The sequence below is a fragment of the Hemitrygon akajei genome, chromosome 4, assembly GCF_048418815.1.
Source record: "Hemitrygon akajei chromosome 4, sHemAka1.3, whole genome shotgun sequence".
NCBI lineage: Eukaryota > Metazoa > Chordata > Chondrichthyes > Myliobatiformes > Dasyatidae > Hemitrygon > Hemitrygon akajei.
In genome coordinates, this window is record NC_133127.1 from 197101392 (window position 1) to 197121550 (window position 20159).

General features: G+C 43.0%; 1 protein-coding gene across 2 annotated transcripts in view; it reads right to left on the minus strand.

Annotated features, from left to right (window-relative positions):
• Positions 1 to 20159, minus strand: part of rnf121 (ring finger protein 121) — a 125241-nt gene that overhangs the window by 79029 nt on the left and 26053 nt on the right. For both annotated transcript variants that reach the window (XM_073044369.1, XM_073044370.1), the window contains exons 3-5: positions 19910 to 20051; positions 10194 to 10348; positions 7737 to 7844 (exon numbers count right to left, since the gene is read on the minus strand). In XM_073044369.1, coding sequence (XP_072900470.1) covers positions 7737 to 7844; positions 10194 to 10348; positions 19910 to 20051 — 405 coding nt within the window. The remainder of the gene's footprint in view (positions 1 to 7736; positions 7845 to 10193; positions 10349 to 19909; positions 20052 to 20159) is intronic.

Below are 20159 nucleotides of genomic sequence, written 5' to 3' on the forward strand. Positions count from 1 at the left end.
ACCTGGACCATATCCCTCCATACCCATCTCATCCAGGTACCTGTCCCAAGTTTTTCTTAAAAGTGAGCCCGCATTTACCACTTCATCTGGCAGCTCATTCCACACTCCCACCTCTCTCTGTGTGTGAAGAAGCCCCCCCCAATGTTCCCTTTAAACCTTTCCCCCTTTACCCTTAACCCATGTCCTCTGGTTTTTTTTCTCCCCTAGCCTCAGTGGAAAAAGCCTGCTTGCATTCACTCTATCTATACCCATCATAATTTTATACACCTCTATCAAATCTCCCCTCATTCTCCTACGCTCCAGGGAATAAGGTCCTAACCTATTCAACCTTTCTCTGTAACTCAGTTTCTCAAGTCCCGACAACATCCTTGTAAACCTTCTCTGCAATCTTTCAACCTTATTAATATCCTTTCTGTAAATAAGTGACAAAAACTGCACACAATACTCCAAATTCTGCCTCACCAATGTCTTATACAACTTCACCATAACATTCCAACTCTTATACTCAATACTTTGATTTATAAAGGCCAATACACCAAAAGCTCCCTTTATGACCCTATCTACCTGTGATGCCACTTTTAGGGAACTATGTATCTGTATTCCCAGATCCTTCTGTTCTACTGCACTCCTCAGTGTCCTACCATTTACTTTGTATGTTCTACCTTGGTTTGTCCTTCCAAAGGTTGGAGGAAGATCGATTTTCAAACCTTTTGTAATGCCTCCTCCCCCCCCCCCCATTCTCCATCCCCTTTTTTTTCCACACCATATCCTGTCTGCCCATCGCCTCCCTCTGGTGCTCCTCCCCCCTTTTCTTTCTTCCATGGCCTTCTGTTCTCTCCTATCAGACTTGCCCTTCTCCAGCCCTGTATCTCTTTTACCAATCAGCTTCCCAGCTCTTTACTTCATCCCTCCCCCTCCCGGTTCACCTATCACCTTGTGTTTCTCTCTCCCCTCTTCCCACCTTTTAAATCTACCCTCATCCTTTTTTTCCCTCCAGTCCTGCAGAAGGACGTCAGACTGAAATGGCAACTGTGCTGTTTTTCCATAGATGCTGCCTGGCCTGCTGATTTTATCCAGCATTTTGTGTGTGTTGCAAAGAAAATCTTCAATCACCTTTCGTTAACTTCTTCTTGCTGCATCTAATTCCAACTGCGCAACAACAAAGACTATGTACATGGGAGCATTTCAGTTACTCTGCGGCTACGCACCCGAGCAGCTGAGAGGAAACAGTGATCTACCTTGAATCTTGCAATACGTCTTTTTTTTTTAAGTTTGATACCACTGATTTTTTAAAAAAAACGTGAACCAGAGGCGATGGGTCCTCCATTTGGAACTACCTTTACCTCATTGGATGAATCCATTCTGCCTGTCTGCGGCATCTCTTTAAATATCTGTCATTACATCTCAACTCATCAATTCCTTACCTTAATTTGACAGTTCTGCTTTCAAAAATCTCACAACAATTCACTTACTTGACTGAATTTTAAATTTCATGATTAAACAATTCGTCTTAATTGAAAATCTTGCTCTCAACCATGATCTTTAAATATCACAATTGTATTCAATCCCCTCATCTTGCACTTAATAATAATTAGACCTTCCTTCCATAATTAAGGCTAACTTCAATTAAGCACAGATGATTTATCTTTGGTGTGACTAATTATAACAAATCTAATCATAGTCAGAGTCACAAGGCATGGAAACAGGTCCTTTAACCCAATGTTCACACTAGCAATCGAGACTTTTATACTAAATCAATTTCACACGCTGCACATTCTCACTGATTCTATCACTAACTGTACACAGGACAATTTACAGTAACCCACCTAATTAGAAACACAGAAAAACCTACAGCACAATACAGGCCCCTCAGCCCACAAAGTTGTGCCGAATATGTCCCTACCTTAGAAATTACTAGGCTTATCCATACCCCTCTATTTTTCCTCCATGTACCTATCCAAAAGTCTCCTTAAAGACCCTATCGTATCCAACTCCACCACCATTGCCGGCAGACGATTCCATGTAATCACCACTCTCTGCATAAAAAACTTACCCCTGACATGTCCTCTGTACCTACTCTCCAGCACTTTAAACCTGTGTCCTCTTGTGGCAACCATTTCAGCCCAGGGAAAAAGCCTCTGACTATCCATATGATCAATGCCTCTCATCATCTTATTCACCTCTATCAGATCCCCTCTCATCCTCTGTCGCTCCAAGGAGAAAAGGCCAAGTTCACTCAACCTGTTTTCATAAGGCATGCTCCCCAATCCAGGCAACATCCCTGTAAATCTCCTCTGCACCCTTCCTATGGCATACACATCCTTCCTGAACTGAGCCGACCAGAACTGAGCACAGTACTCCAAGTGGGGTCTAACCAGGGTCTTATATACCTGCAACATTACCTCTCAGCTCCTAAATTCAATTCCATGATTGATGAAAGCCAACACACCGTATGCATTCATAACCAATGAGTCAACCTGCGCAGCTGCTTTGAGTGTCCTATGGACTTGGATCCCAAGATCCCTCTGATCTTCCCCAATGCCAAGAGTCTTACTATTAATACTATATTCTGCCATCATATTTGACATACCAAAGGAACCACCTCACACTTATCTGGGTTGGACTCCATCTGCCACATCTTAGCCCAGTTTTGCATCCTATCAATGTCCTGCTGTAACCTCTGACAGCCCTCCACACTATCCACAACTCCAACCTTTGTGTCATCAGCAAACTTACTAACCCATCCCTCCACTTCCTCATCCAGGTCATTTATAAAAATCACAAAGAGTAAGGGTCCTAGAACAGATCTCTGAGGCACTCCACTGGTCACCAACCTCTATGCAGAATATGACCCATCTACAACCACTCTTTGCCTTCTGTGGGCAAGCCAGTTCTGGATCCACAAAGCAATGTCCCCTTGGATCACATGCCTCCTTACTTTCTCAATAAGCCTTGCATCGGGTACCTTATTAAATGCCTTGCTGAAATCCATATACATTACATCTACTGCTCATCCTTCATCAATGTGTTTAGTCACATCCTCAGAAAATTCAATCAGGTTTGTAAGGCATGACCTGCCCTTGACAAAGCCATGCTGACTATTCCTAATCATATTATACCTCTCCAAATGTTCATAAATCCTGCTTCTCAGGATCTATTACAGATAGATTTATTACAGCCTTTGTACACCACGGTTCCTGTACCCTTCCATAACTTCCCTATCTCATTGGAACGTACCCATGCAGAACTCCACACAAATATCCCCTGAACATTTGCCACATTTCTTCCGTACTTTTCCCTGAGAACATCTGTTCCCAATTTAAGCTTCCAGTTTCCTGCCTGATAGCCTCATGATTCCCTTTACTCCAATTAAACGCTTTTCTAACTCGTCTGTTCCTATCTCTCTCCAATGCTATTGTAAAGGAGATAGAATTATGATCACTATCTCCAAAATGCTCTCCCACTGAGAGATCTGACACCTGACCAGGTTCATTTCCCAACACCAAATCAAGTACAGTTTCTCCTCGTGCAGGCTTATCTACATATTGTGTCAAGAAACCTTCCTGAACACACCTAACGAACTCCACCCCATCTAAACCCCTTGCTCTAGGGAGATGCCAATCAATATTTGGGAAATTAAAATCTCCCATCATGACATCTCTGTTATTACTACACCTTTCCAGGATCTGTTTCCCTATCTGCTCCTCGGTATCCCTGTTACTATCGGACGGTCTATAAAAAACACCCAGTAGAGTTATTGACCCCTTCCTGTTCCTAACCTCCACCCACAGAGACTCCGTAGACAATCTCTCCATGACGTCCACCTTTTCTGCAGCTGTGACACTATCTCTGATCAACAGTGCCACGCCCCCACCTCTTTTGCCTCCCTCCCTGTCCTTTCTGAAACATCTAAAACCTGGCACTTGAAGTAACCATTCCTGTCCCTGTAATGGCCACCACATCATAGCTTCAAGTACTGATCCACACTCTAAGCTCATCTGCTTTTGTTCACAATACTCCTTGCGTTAAAATAGACACATCTCAACCATCGGTCTGAGCTCATCCCTTCTCTATCACCTGTCTATCCTCCTGCCTAATTATAACTAATGCTTTTAAATCACAAAAATGATCAAAAACAAGGGATATCAAAAGACAGAGGCATACATTTAAAGTAAAATTAAAATTAAAGATAAAGATTAGTTTTGTCAGATGTACATTGAAACATACAGAGAAGTGCGTCATTTGTGTGAAATCAAATCAGCGAGGATTGTGCTGGGCAGACTGACATTCTTCCAATGCATATCCACAACACAGTTTGGAATGTGGGAGGAAACCTCGCTCCCCCTACAGTCACAATCAGAACATACAAACTCCTTACAGACACTGGGGGGAAATGAATCACAATTTGTGATCGGTGGCCCTGTAACAGCAATAATCTAACCCTTATGCTACCGTGCCACCCATCACCTCACCCTGGTTCTCCTCCTTTAAGGATTTGAGGGTTTTTTTGGATATATAAATAGATTTGACTGGAACTTGCTGCCAAAGGAGGCGGAGTCAGATAATAATTGCTAAGAGGCATTTAGACAGACAACTAACTAGACAAGATTCAGAAGGACATGACTCTAATGCAAGGAAGTGGGATTCATGTAGTTGGGTGTAAAAGTTGGCACGGCCAAGGTGGGACAAAGAGCCTGTTTCTGTGCTGTACAACTCAACACCTAATATATTCTTTCTTAACCTCAAGAATATTATTGCTCCTCCAATTAATTGCAAGTAATAGAACAAAGAGCACAGTATAGGCCCTCTGGGCTGTTAGAGAATTTTTTGGGTTTAGCATACATAGCAAATAACTTCAGCAACTGATTTTAGTCACCAGTCTTCAGATTCGAATATCAATTGAGGATTAAATCCAAACTGCAACACCGAACACGAGGAAATCTGCAGATGCTGGAAATTCAAGCAACACACACAAAATGCTGGTGGAACGCTGCAGGCCAGGCAGCATCTATAGGAAGAAGCACTGTTGACTTCTCGGCCCGAAACGTCGACAGTGCTTCTTCCTATAGATGCTGCCTGGCATGCTGCATTCCACCAGCATTTTGTGTGTGTTGCAACTCTGAACAATGGGTTCCTAAGAACCATGAACCAAGTTAACTGGAAGACAAGACAATGCTGATTTAAATTTATTATTTGTGTGTATTTGGATGTCTGTAGTGTGAATGAGAAGAGGGAGGTGTGAGGGTGGTGTGTAATTCAAAGGAACCATTGTAAATCTGGAATTGTCCTGAAATTTTCTTTGATCTTTAGCATATACAATGTTGTGTAGGGTTGGGTCAGGCAGACCTTTTGCTCTGAAATGGTCACAGTATGATGCCTGCTGTATCTCATTTTGTCCAATACAGAGCGGCGGGTGCAGGGAGCACACTGCCAGGTGTAGTGGTAAAGACAGATACATTTAAGAAATTCTTGGATAACTATATGGATGATTAAAAAAAACAGAAGGCTATGTGGGAGAGAAGGGTTAGGTTGATCTTAAAGTAGGTTAAAATATCGGTACAACATCATGGGCCTGTTGTGGGTGAACAAAGTCACTGGAGAGAAGTAATGGATAAAAGGCCTTGCACCCACCACTCTGTGTTAAAAAACCTACCTCTGAAACCCCCCCCAAACTTTCCTTCAATCAACTTACAATTATGCACCCTTGTATTAGTCATCCGCCCCCCACCCAAGGGAAAAGTCTCTGGCATACATCAAATATCCAAACAAGCTATGTCTTTTATCATCTTGTACATCTCTCATCTCCTTTGCTCCAAAAAGCCCCAGCTCACTTAACCGTTTCTCATTAGACATGCTCTCTAATCTAGATTGCATCCATGTAAATCTCCCCTGCATCTTATGGAGATACAGGAAGACAACTGCAGAACGAGCCTTTTGTCACTTCCACCATCTCCTCCTAGCTTCTGGTACCTTTCTCTCTCTTGCCTCCTCCACTGACTCATCATCCACCTTCATCTACACCCATCCTTTCCTCCACCTTTTCATACTGGCCATCTCCCCTCTACCCTTCAGACCAACTGAAGGGTCTCAACCCAAAACATTGCCTGTTTATTTTCCTCCATATATGCTGCTTGACCTGTTGCATTCTTGTACCATTTTGTATTGCTCTTTAATCTAATGATTAGTCTGACAGTTATTTATCACGACTAAACTTAAATGCGACTTATTGTGACTAGATTGTAATCCTCCTATCACAAGCAACTTTAAAATTGATCAACTGAACACAAACATTTAGAATTAGATTTGTTTAAACTTGTAATTAATCCTACTTTTTTAAAAACTATTGACTTTTTAATAATTAAATCAGTTTTCCTATTAGGAAACTACTGATCTTGTGATCATCTATGACTAATCTTCATAGGATTAGATTATCTTTGTGTCACATGTGCAGCTAAACACTGAAACGTGCAGTGAAATGCATCATTTGTGTCAATGACTAACAACCAGAGAATGTGCTGGGGCAGCCCACAAGCATCAGCACATTTCCAGGGCCAACATAGTACACCCACAACTCACTAACCCTAACCCGTTCAGCTTTGGGATGTGGGAGGAAACTGGAGCACCCAGAGGAAACCCATGCGGTCACAGGGAGCATGTACAAATTCCTTACAGACAGTGATGGGGACTGAACTCCCACTAGTGGAGCATCGCCCCAACTACTACGCTACCACAGCACCCGTAATTATCCATATAAACAGCTTAGTCTTTCACTGTAGGCATGCAATTCTAAATAGCAGACTTTTAATGTCCTATTTATAAATAATTGCTACTCTCCGTTAGGTGCAAACAATTTTTATCCTGATTAATACATGTTCAAATCTCACGTTTGGCAAGTCATTTAAAACTTTGGAAAACTTATATAGCTGCATGGTGGGGAGTATATTGACTGGTATGAAACACCAATGCCCTTGAACATAAAAACCTACTAAAAGCAGTGGATATGGCCCAGTCCATGAGGAGCATTTGGGCCTGTACTCACTGGAATTTAGAAGAATGTGGGGGGGAGAGGAATCTCATTGAAACCTACCGAATGTTGAAAGGACTAGACAGAGTGGATGTGGGGAGGATGTTTCCTATGGTGGGGGTATCCAGAAATTGAGGGATGACCTTTTTAGAGTTAAGGAGGGACAACTAATTGTTGGGTAAACGATTAGACCTTGTTGTACTGCAGATCAGGGTCTTCACTGGGGGCTTTGCTATTGCATGCTTGGTGGGTGCTGATAATTTTTTGTGAAGTGGGTGGGGGTGAGGGAGGGTTGTTGCTTTACTGCTGCCTGTGCATGGAAGAGGGAATGGTGGGGGGGTGCTTTGGACTTCTGACATTATTTAACTGTCACTGATTCTTTGGGGCACTCTTCTGTTTTTGTGAATGTCTTGTGAAGAACAAGAATTTCGGGATGTATATAGCACACATTTTTCTGTTACTACATGGAACTATTGAATGGAGCTGAGGGGAATTATAAATCAGTCATGATCAGACAGTGGAACAGACTCGATGAGCTGAACAGCCAGATTCTGGTTGTGTCTTACCTCACCTTGAGGTCACCAGCAGCAATCATTCAGCATCTCTGGTGACCTGATACTCTCTTTTGACATGAACAAATTCCTCAGCCATGCTTGCTGTCAAATCCCAAACGATTTAAAAGAGAAATTAGTTTTAAGGTAAATGTACTTACCTAAATAATAAATTTATACCAAAGAGGGTGAGCATGACGCCAATATATCCCACAATTCCAGTGGTGTAGCTCAGTTTGTAAAGTAGAAGAAACCATTTATAAACCAATCTGAAACAAAAGACAAATGACAAACAATGAAAATATGCTCAAGAAAATCAAAGAAAAACCAGCTGATTCCCACCGCTGTAAGCTTGTGTGTTCCCCTTGTGACTTCATGAGTTTTCTCCCACATTCTAAAGATGTACAAGTTTGGGTTACTGAGTTGTGGACACACTATGTTGACACTGGAAGTATGGTAACAATTGCAGGCTCCCCAGCGTAATCCTCACTGATTTGATTTGACACAATACAATGCATTTTACTGAAGTTTCGATGCACATGTGACAAATAAGGCTAATTTTCATTGTGAAATGAACTAGATTCTGTTTTCTAGCAGATGTGGGCAGAAGACTCTTTTTGCATGTGTTGCTTTGGATTTCCAGCGTCTGCAGAATCTTGTGTTTTTAATTTATAAAGCACTCTTAAAAAAACAAGGATGTCAAGATGATTGCTGGGACCTTAGATTAAACTTCCAGTCCACAAAGCCGCCTGACTGTGTAAGAGATATAGAACCAGAATCAGACCATTCAGCCCATTGAGTCTGCTCCACCAATCTGTAATGACTGATTTATTACTGCTCTCAACCCCATTCTCCTGCCTTCTCCCTGTTACATTTGACACCATGACTTATCAAGAACCTATCAACATCTGTTTTAAATATATCAAATGACTTGGCCTCCACAGCTGTCTGAGGCAATGAATTCCACAAATTCAACACCCTCTGGCTGAAGAAATTCCTCCTCATCTCTGTTCTAAATAGGTGTCTCTCTATTCTGAGGCTGTACCCACTGGTCCTAGACTCACCCTCTATAGGAAACATCCTCTCCACGTCCATTCTATCTAGGTCCGATAGATTTCAATTAGATGCCCCCCCCCCCCATTATTCTAAACTCTAGCGAGTACTGGCTCAGAACCATCAAACGTTACTCTTATGTTAACCGTCTTATTGCTGGGGTGATTCTCGTGAACCTCCTCTAAATCTTCTTCAGTGCCAGCACATCCTTTCTCAGATAAAGGGAACAAAACAGCTTAATACTCCAAGAGCTTCGTCTGTACATCCTTGCTTTTCTATTTTAGTCCCCTCAAAATGAACATGTGATTTACATTTTGATTGTATGTTTTTGGGCTGATTGAAGGATCTGGCACCTTGCTACCTCTGAGTGATTTCGGTGAGGTTTGGAGCGGATTGTGCAGCTTGGTGGCCTGGAAGCCTGGAGAGACGGCACGAACCCACGATCGACTCCTTTGCTCGTCTCCGATTGAGGCTTCAAACCAGGTTGAAATCGACTAGGACGAGAGCAGAGAACGGGCAGGTGTTTGGCACCTTCTGCCTGTGTTTGACCAGTCCTCCTCTCTCTCTCGCTTGCTGCTGTCAGAGGAAACCTGCAGGAGGATTGGGATCCACGTGGCAAGGATTGATCAGCAAAGCTGTGGACTCAGTTTGGGGGACTTTGAGATTCATGTTGCATGTGTTTCTGAATTCTGGTCTTTTTCTGCTGTTTGATCGGGGCGATCAATACGGACTGGGGTGCTTTCGTGATAAATGGCTTTGCGGCCTGCAATGCTAAACTGAACTAAAGTGAATACTATTGGACTCATGGTTTGATTTTCAATGTGTTGTTCAATTGCTTTATGTCATTTGTGCAATTTGTTCTTTTTTGAACGGGTTCCATAATGTTTCTTTGTTTTGTGGTTGCCTGCAGGAGAACAAATCTCAGAGTTGTATTCCATATAAATACTTTGAATCTTTGAAATGAATGCCCTCCATACCAACTCAACCTTCAGGGATTCCTGCACAAGGAATCCCAGGTTCCTTTGCACCTCTGATTTCTGAATTTTCTCCCAATTAGAAAATAGTCTTCGCCTTTATTCCTTCTACCAAAGTACATGACCATAACTTCCCTACACTATATTCCATCTTCACTTCTTAGCCTATTCTCCCAATATGAGTAAGCTCGTCTGCAGACTCCCTGATTCCTTAACACAACCTGCTCCTCCAACAGCAGCCTCAGGACCCACACCGCCAGGTTCAGGAACAGTTACTACCCCTCAACCATCAGGCTTTTGAACCAGTTCCACTCACCCCTTCACTGAACTGCTCCCACTGCCTTTGGACTCATGTCCTCAACATTTATTGCTGATTTACTATTATTATTTTGTTTGCTGTTTTCTCGTTCCTTTGTATCTACTGTGAATGCCCGCAGGAAAATTAATCTCAAGGTTGTATATGGTGATATATATGTACTTTGAGCCCTGTGAAACACCTCTAGTTACCTGCAGCCAACTAGTGTTTCATAGACATTTGATGGTCCCAGACAAGAGATACATGACTGAAACAGCAGGTTACCCAAACATTACCTGGGCGTCGTTCTCTCCAGTGGCTTCCGTGTTGCTCGGAAAGTAATGAAGGCAGTGATAACCGAGAAGAGTACCCAGATCACTAGGAACCTCCACCAATGTAGCTTCGCTGTGAAGTAGAGGGGCACGACCCACATCTGGAACAGTGTCACTAGCTGCAGGAGATCAAATACACACTTCTAGCATTATAGAACAGAACAGCACAGCACAGTACACACCCTTTGGCCCAAAATATTGTGCTGACCTTTTAACCTATTTCAAGATCAATCTAACCCTTGCTTCCCACATAACCCTCCATTTTCCTTTTATCCATGGGCCTATCTAAGAGTCTCTTAAGTGTTTCTAATTGATCTGCCTCTACCACCACCCCAGCAGGGCATTCCACACAAAAACTACCTCTGACATTCCTCCCTAGTCTTTCCTCCAATCACCTTAAAAGTATGCCCCCTAATATTAGCCATTTCCACCCTGGGAAAAAGTCTCTGGCTGTCCACTCGATCAATGCCTCTTGTCATCTCATACAACATGGTACAGCACAGGAACAGGCCCTACGGCCTACAATGTTGCTCTCAACCAATTAAATTAGTAATTAACTAATTCCTTCTGCTTACACAATGCACATATTCTTCCATTTCCTGCACATTCATGCCCTCATCTAAGAGCCTCCTGAACACCTCTGTCATATATGCCTCAAACACATTATGGGTGCTCAAAACAGTGTAAAGAAAAACTTTTCCCACACATCTCCAGTGAACTTTCCTGTTCTCACCATAAATGCATGCCCTTTGGTATTAGACATTTCAACCCTTGGAAAAAGATATTGTCTGTCTACCCTATCTATACCTCTCAAAATCTTACAAACCTCTATCAGATCTCCATTCAGCCTCCGCCACTCCAGAGAAAACAACCCGTTTATTCAACCTCTCATTATAGCACATGCCCTCTAATCCAGGAGTATCCTGTGAGAGTATTGTGAGAGTAAGCGTTCGGAACGGACTAGAAGGGCCGAGATGGCCTGTTTCCGTGCTATAGTTGTTATATGGTTATATCCTAGTGAATCTCTTCTGCACCCTCTCCAAAGCCTTGACATCCTTTCCATAATGGGGCGACCAGAACTGAATACAATACTCCAGGAGAGTTTTATAGAGCTGCAACATAACTTCCTGACTCAAACTCATTTCTTTGATCAATCAAGGCACGAATGTAATAAGCCTTCTTTATCTGTTGAACTCAATACTCAGCAAAAGGAATCCATGTTGAGACACATCATATCAGCCAGAGCAGTTCCCAGACCCAATGAAGGACACTTTTATAACTTGGGCTGCTATTCACTTGTTCACATATCAAGGATTCAAAGTACATTTGTTATTGAAGTATGCATGCAGTATACAACTCTTCCCCACAGACAGCCACGAAACAAACAACCATGGAACCCATTCACATTAGCACCCCCCTTCCCCAACAAACCAAAAAATAACAAATTGTGCTAACGGCAACAAAAAAGAAATGAGCGAAAAAATTGGGATCTAAAACACAAAAACAAAAGGCATATTTCAGTTCAGCTCAGAGTTCATTATCTGCAGGCTACCCTGATTCAAAATCGGAAAAACTAGCAACAAAAAAAAAAGAGCAACCAGAAACTAGAACACTTGAATTAGAGTCCACAATCCACAAACTGTGCCGATTAAACTTTGCTCCAACAGAATCTAGGGAGAGAGAGGTGATTCGAATACAAGGAACTTTGCTGGGATCAGCAAGCGAGAAGGAGAGGCCATCACATGCAGACACCCTCTCCAGCAGCAACTGTAGATCAGAATAACCAGAGGCACAGCAAGGAAACTTGAACTATTCTTATGCCTCTGAAACCACAACACATAGGAACAGAATTAGACCTTTTGGCCCATTGTGTCTGCTCTGCCATCCTATCATGACCGATTTATTATCCCTCTCAACCCCATTCTCCTGCCTTCTCCCTGTAACTTTTGACGCCCTGACTTATTAAGAACCTATCAACCTCCGCTTTAAATATATTCAATTACTCAACCTCCGCAGCCTTTGGTGGCAATGAATTCCAGATTCACCACCCTCTGGCTAAAGAAATTTCCCTTCATCTCTGTACTAAATGGACATCCCTCTCCCCCACTATAGGAAACATCCTCACCATGTCCACTTTACCAACCCCTTTCAATTTCAATGATCTGCCTATAAAACAGTTACAAACTCAGAATGGTGGAGCCTATTAAACCAGGTTGATGCTGAAGATTCTGTTTCTGGGGTGAGAGTATTAAATGGAAAGTGTTCATGTGGCTTCAGCCTTGCACTGCAGTAGCCATTCAGCCTATCCCACCAAAACCCTTTGAATTTTGATCTCCTTGTTTCAACTTGCTTTTGAAAATTCCAGTAGGATCCATTTCCTTCATCCTTTTAGCAGCTAACTTCAAATCACTGTAACAGCGCAGATAATAGTAATTTCTTAATCAATGCCACTTCTTTCCTCAATTATTTCTAGTCCATCTGCTTGCAAAGAACTGTTATACAAACAAGAGAATCTACAACAATTGAAAGGCAATGCTCCCTTTAGTTTGTAATGACGTGTGCGCAAAAATTTTGTGCTGTGCAAATTTTTTGCCCAGCGATGACAACACGTGCACACTGAATAACTTCTTTAATAAAAACAGTATAAATAAGCCAGCTCTAAAATCTGCAGACAAATGCCATGCTGTCAACAGCATCCGCACCAAAAACCTGAAAAGGAAATCTGATTGTAAAAGATTGTGAAATATACATAACATGCCAACGAGGTAGAGGGTGACAACCTTTTGTGCAGAGTTTAAATTCCTTTGTGTGCTGGTAGCAAAAGATGTGTGCACGTGCACACCTCAGAGGGAACATTGCTGAGAGGCAGTCCCAAGGAAGTGTAGTTGTTTTCTTTCATACAGTAGAGACTGACATAGAATATAGGACAGTACAAACCAGTACCGGACCTTTGTCGTGCCAAATCTACACATCCTGTGAGGATTACATTCCTGGACTTCTCTAGTGCCTTTAACACCATCCAGCCCAAGACCTTAAGGCACAAACTAACGGAGATGGGAGTAGACTCTCACATGGTGGATTGGATAGTGGACTACTTGACAGATAGACCTCAGTATGTGCGGTTGGGAGACTGTAGGTCTGACACGGTGGTCAGCAGCACAGGAGCGCCGCAGGGGACCGTGCTCTCTCCGGTCCTGTTCACCCTGTACACATCAGACTTCCAATATAACTCGGAGTCCTGCCATGTGCAGAAGTTCGCTGACGACACGGCCATAGTGGGGTGTGTCAGGAATGGACAGGAGGAGGAGTATAGGAAACTCCTTCAGACCTGTTGCCTTGACGTCGCACGTGATTAAGACCATGGAGCGGCTGATAATACAGAATCTGAGGCCACAAACCAGGCACGCCCAGGATCCTCTTCAGTTTGCGTATAAGGAGAAGGTGGGAGTGGAGGATGCTATCACGTATTTGCTGCACAAATCACTCTCTCACCTAGATGGGGTCAGTTGTGCTGTGAGGATTACATTCCTTGACTTCTCTAGTGCCTTTAACACCATCCAGCCCAAGATCTTAAGGCACAAACTAACGGAGATGGGAGTAGACTCTCACATGGTAAGCAGCACAGGGGCGCCGCAGGGAACCGTACTCTCTCCGGTCCTGTTCACCCTGTACACATCAGACTTCCAATATAACTCGGAGTCCTGCCATGTGCAGAAGTTCGCTGATGACACGGCCATAGTAGGGTGTGTCAGGAATGGACAGGAGGAGGAGTATAGGAAACTGATACAGGACTTTGTGATATGGTGCAACTCAAACTACCTGCGTCTCAATATCACCAAGACCAAGGAGATGGTGGTGGACTTTAGGAGATCTAGGCCTCATATGGAGCCAGTGATCATTAATGGAGAAGTACAGAGTCGACTGTACTTCCTAAGAAGGTTGGCGTCATTCAATGTCTGTAGTGAGATGCTGAAGATGTTCTATAGGTCAGTTGTGGTGAGCGCCCTCTTCTTTGTGGTGGCGTGTTGGGGAGGAAGCATTAAGAAGAGGGACGCCTCACGTCTTAATAAGCTGGTAAGGAAGGCGGGCTCTGTCGTGGGCAAAGTACTGGAGAGTTTAACATTGGTAGCTGAGCGAAGGGCGCTGAGTAGGCTACGGTCAATTATGGATAACTCTGAACATCCTCTACATAGCACCATCCAGAGACAGAGAAGCAGTTTCAGCGACAGGTTACTATCGATGCAATGCTCCTCAGACAGGATGAAGAGGTCAATACTCCCCAATGCCATTAGGCTTTACAATTCTACCGCCAGGACTTAGAACTTTTTAAAAGCTATTATTAATGCTTTTTGAGATAGTGATTTAGATGCATATCATATTTTTTTTTACTGAGTTAAGTATTGCATGTAATTAGTTTTGCTACAACAAGTGTATGGGACATTGGAAAAAAGTTGAATTTCCCCATGGGGATGATTAAAGTATCTATCTATCTATCTATCTATCTGATACAGGACTTTGTGATATGGTGCAACTCAAACTACCTGCGTCTCAATATCACCAAGACCAAGGAGATGGTGGTGGACTTTAGGAGACCTAGGCCTCATATGGAGCCAGTGATCATTAATGGAGAATGTGTGGAGCAGGTTAAGACCTACAAGTATCTGGGAGTACAGTTAGACGAGAAGCTAGACTGGACTGCCAACACAGATGCCTTGTGCAGGAAGGCACAGAGTCGACTGTACTTCCTTAGAAGGTTGGCGTCATTCAATGTCTGTAGTGAGATGCTGAAGATGTTCTATAGGTCAGTTGTGGAGAGCGCCCTCTTCTTTGTGGTGGCGTGTTGGGGAGGAAGCATTAAGAAGAGGGACGCCTCACGTCTTAATAAGCTGGTAAGGAAGGCGGGCTCTGTCGTGGGCAAAGTACTGGAGAGTATAACATCGGTAGCTGAGCGAAGGGCGCTGAGTAGGCTACGGTCAATTATGGAAAACCCTGAACATCCTCTACATAGCACCATCCAGAGACAGAGAAGCAGTTTCAGCGACAGGTTGCTATCGATGCAATGCTCCTCAGACAGGATGAAGAGGTCAATACTCCCCAATGCCATTAGGCTTTACAATTCAACCGCCAGGAGTAAGATATGTTAAAGTGCCGGGGTTGATTGTATTTAATGTATCTAAGTAAACTACTTAAGAATTTTTTTAAAAGCTATTATTAATGCTTTTTGAGAGAGTGATTTAGATGCATATCATATTTTTACTGAGTAAGTTATGTAATTAGTTTTGCTAAAACAAGTGTATGGGACATTGGAAAAAATGTTGAATTTCCCCATGGGGATGAATAAAGTATCTATCTATCATCTATCTATCTATCTATCATCCAGCACAGCCACCATCACTCGCCACCTCAATAATCAGAATCAGATTTAATTTCACCTGCATATGTTGTGAAATCTGTTGTTCTGCAGCAGCAGTATGTTGCAATACATAATAATATAAAGAATAAAATACAATAACTAAATATTTAAAAAAATTAAATTAAGTAAGTAGAGCAAAAAGAGAGGGTGAAAAAGAAAAGAAATCTTCTTTCAGAAATCTGATGGCTGAGGGAAAGGAGTGCTTCCTGAAATGTTGAGTGGCTTCTCCTCCTGTACCTCCTCCTTGATGGTAGCAATGAGAAGAGGGCACATTCTGAGTGACAGGGGTCCTTAATGAAGGATGTCGCCTTTTTGAGGCATCATCTTTTGAGTGGAGTCCTCAAACCGGGGGGGTGGGGGGTGGAAGACCAGTGCCCATGATGGAGATGGCTGAGTTTACAACTTTCTGCAGCTTCTTTTGATCCTGTGCAGTGGCCCCTCCATACCAGACGATGATGCAACCAGTCAGAGTGCTCTCCACGGTACATCTGTAGAAACTTGTGAGTGTCTTTGGTGACATACTGATTCTCAAATTTCTAATGAAATATGATAGATAGATAGATAGATAGATACTTTATTCATCCCCATGGGGAAATTCAACTTTTTTCCAATGTCCCATACACTTTGTTGTAGCAAAAACTAATTACATACAATACTTAACTCAGTAAAAAATATGATATGCATCTAAATCACTAACTCAAAAAGCATTAATAATAGCTTTTAAAAAAAGTTCTTAAGTCCTGGCGGTTGAATTGTAAAGCCTAATGGCATTGGGGAGTATTGACCTCTTCATCCTGTCTGAGGAGCATTGCATCGATAGTAACCTGTCGCTGAAACTGCTTCTCTGTCTCTGGATGGTGCTATGTAGAGGATGTTCAGAGTTTTCCATAATTGACCGTAGCCTACTCAGCGCCCTTCGCTCAGCTACCAATGTTAAACTCTCCAGTACTTTGCCCACGACAGAGCCCGCCTTCCTTACCAGCTTATTAAGACGTGAGGCGTCCCTCTTCTTAATGCTTCCTCCCCAACACGCCACCACAAAGAAGAAGGCGCTCTCCACAACTGACCTATAGAACATCTTCAGCATCTCACTACAGACATTGAATGACGCCAACCTTCTAAGGAAGTACAGTCGACTCTGTGCCTTCCTGCACAAGGCATCTGTGTTGGCAGTCCAGTCTAGCTTCTCGTCTAACTGTACTCCCAGATACTTGTAGGTCTTAACCTGCTCCACACATTCTCCATTAATGATCACTGGCTCCATATGAGGCCTAGATCTCCTAAAGTCCACCACCATCTCCTTGGTCTTGGTGATATTGAGACGCAGGTAGTTTGAGTTGCACCATATCACAAAGTCCTGTATCAGTTTCCTATACTCCTCCTCCTGTCCATTCCTGACACACCCCACTATGGCCGTGTCATCAGCGAACTTCTGCACATGGCAGGACTCCGAGTTATATTGGAAGTCTGATGTGTACAGGGTGAACAGGACCGGAGAGAGTACGGTCCCCTGCGGCGCTCCTGTGCTGCTGACCACCGTGTCAGACCTACAGTCTCCCAACCGCACATACTGAGGTCTATCTGTCAAGTAGTCCACTATCCAATCCACCATGTGAGAGTCTACTCCCATCTCCGTTAGTTTGTGCCTTAAGATCTTGGGCTGGATGGTGTTAAAGGCACTAGAGAAGTCCAGGAATGTAGCCACTGTTGTGCCTTCTTTGTAACTGCATCAATATGCTGGGCTCAGAATAGATGCTCAGAGTTGCTGACACCCAAGAACTTGAAACTGCTTTCTCTTTCCACTGCTGATCCCTCAATGAGGACTGGTGTGCATTCCCTCGACTTCCCGTTCCTGAAGTCCACAATCAATTCCTTGGTCTTACTGATGTCAAGTGCAAGGTTGTTGTTGCGATACCCCTGAACCAGCTGACATAATCAGCTCACTCCTACATGCCTTCTTGTCACCATCTGAAATTCTGCCAACAGAAGTTGTATCATCAGATGCCATTTGAGCTGTGCCTAGCTACACAATTGTGGGTGTAGAGAGAGTACAGTAGTGGGCTGAGCGTGCATCCTTGATGTGTGCCAGTGTTGTGAAGTCAGATCACTGCAATCTTCAGTTTAATTTTAGAGCTGAAATGCTCCTTCTTGAAAATGTTTCTTGCGGAGCAAACTCAATGGGCACATGGACTAATTCTGCTCCTGTGTCTATGTTCGCTCCTTTATAGCCTCCATTTTGCTATCATCTATGTGCCTATCTAAGAAACTGTTGAATGTCACTAATGTATTTTCCTGTACCACCACCATTGGCAGCACATTCCACAAACTAACTGTTCTGTGTAAAGAATTTACCTCCGACATCCTCCTTACAAATTATGCCCCCTCATGTTAGCCATTTCTGTCCTGGGAAAAAGTCTCTGGTTATCCACTCGATCTATGCCTCTTATCATCTTGTACATCTCTACAAGTCACCTCTCATTCTACTTTGCTCCAAAGAGAAAAGCCCTAGCTTGCTCATCCTATCCTTACAAGGCTAAAAATTTAACTTGTCCAGGATCAAGACTAAGATGACTATTTTGGTTTATAAATATTAGGGTGAAGAAAAGCATTGTTGTGTGAGAGTCTAGGGAAGTATCATGAGATTGGGAGAAATTTTCAGCAGTTTCCCAAGCAAAAATCTGCTCCACTGCAAATTTTCACCAGAGCCTTGTTTCCCCAATATGTGCCTTGAAGGATTTAACCCTCTACAGACTGATGTTATCACTGGTTAAACAAGTCTTAGCAGCAGTGGCCATATCTATAAAGGTAGTGGCAGAACACCCTATTTCCAGAATGTGTTCCACAAGAGTCAGTGTTGGGACTTCTTTTCATGTTATATGTGAATAATCTGGATGGCAGAGTTGATGGCTTTATGGACAAATCTGCAGATGATACAGGCAGGATAGACAAAGGAGTCAGCAGATGTTGTTTACTTAGATTTTAAGAAGGTCCTAGACAAGGTACCACACGTGAGGCTGCTTAACAAGATAAGAGCCCATGGTATTACAGGGAACACTAGCATAGATAGAAAATTGGCTGATTGGCAGGAGGCAAACAATGGGAATAAAGGGGGCCTGTTCTGGTGTGCCACACGGATTGGTGTTGGGACTGCTTCTTTTCACGTTACGTCAACGATTTGGATGAAGGAATTGATAGCTTTGTGGCTAATTCTGCGGACACTATGAAGATGGGTAGAGGGGCAGGTAGTGTTTAAGATGCAGGGAGTCTGCAGAAAGACTTAGGAGATTGGGCAAAACAGTGGCATATGGAATATAGTCTGGGAAAGTGTATGGTCATTCACTTTGGTAGAAGGAATAAAGGTATAGACAATTTTATTTTAAAGAGAGGAAAAAATTCAGAAATCCTTGTGCAGGATTCCCTAAAGATTAATTCGCAGGTTCAGTAGTAAGAAAGGCAAATGCAATGTTAGCATTCATTTTGAGAGGATTAGAATATAAAAGCAAGAAAATGATAGAGAGATTTTATAAGGCATTAGCCAGACCACAGTTGGGGTATCTCATTGAAACATACAGAATATTGAAATATAGAGAGTGGATGTTTCCTATAGTGGGTGGAAACTAGGACCAGAGGACACAGATCAGAATAGAGGAACATCCACTTAGAACAGAGTTGAGGAATTTTTTTAGTGAGAGGATGGTGAATCTGTGGAATTCATTGCCACAGATGGTTGTGGAGGCCAAGTATTTGGGTATATTGAATCAGCCATGTTGGAAAAGTAGAGGAGTCTTGATGGGCCAAATGGTCACATTCTACTCCAATGTCATTATCTACCATCATGGCCACTGGCCTCCCCAGCATCAAGGACATCTTCAAAAGGTGATGCCTCAAAAAGGTGGCATCCATCATTAAGAACCTTGATCACCCAGGGCATACCCTCTTCTCAGTATTACCATCAAGGTGGGGGTAAAGGAGCCTGAGAACACACAATCAACATTTTAGGAATAGTTGCCTCCCCTCCACCATCACATTTCTGAATTAACAATGAACGCATGAACACTACCACAGTATTCCCCCCCTTTTTTTGCATTACTTATATAAGCTTTGATACACATTTTATTGTCATTTACAGTTTTTTTATTATGTATGCAATGTACCGCTGCCACAAAGCAGCAAATTTCACGACATATGCCAGTGCTAAAAACTTAATTCTGAATCTGATTATCTCTGAAGGCAGAGAGCAGAGAAACAAAAGTAAATCTATCCTTACATTGTAGGATCTGGGATGCCTTTGTTTCCACTGGACCAGAAGAATCTGTGCCACCACCAAAGTAACAATGAGGATGAGCACCATCTCCGCATGCATCGCTTCGTGCCCGCGGTGCTTGGCATGCATCCGTGCATGTTCCACCCTGAAATGAAGCAGAATACGGTCAACAGCCAGAAACCGATGTCTATCCAGCCCACCAGACTGCCTTCAATCTCAGTGAGACAGGAACTACATGTCCTTTAACACCCAG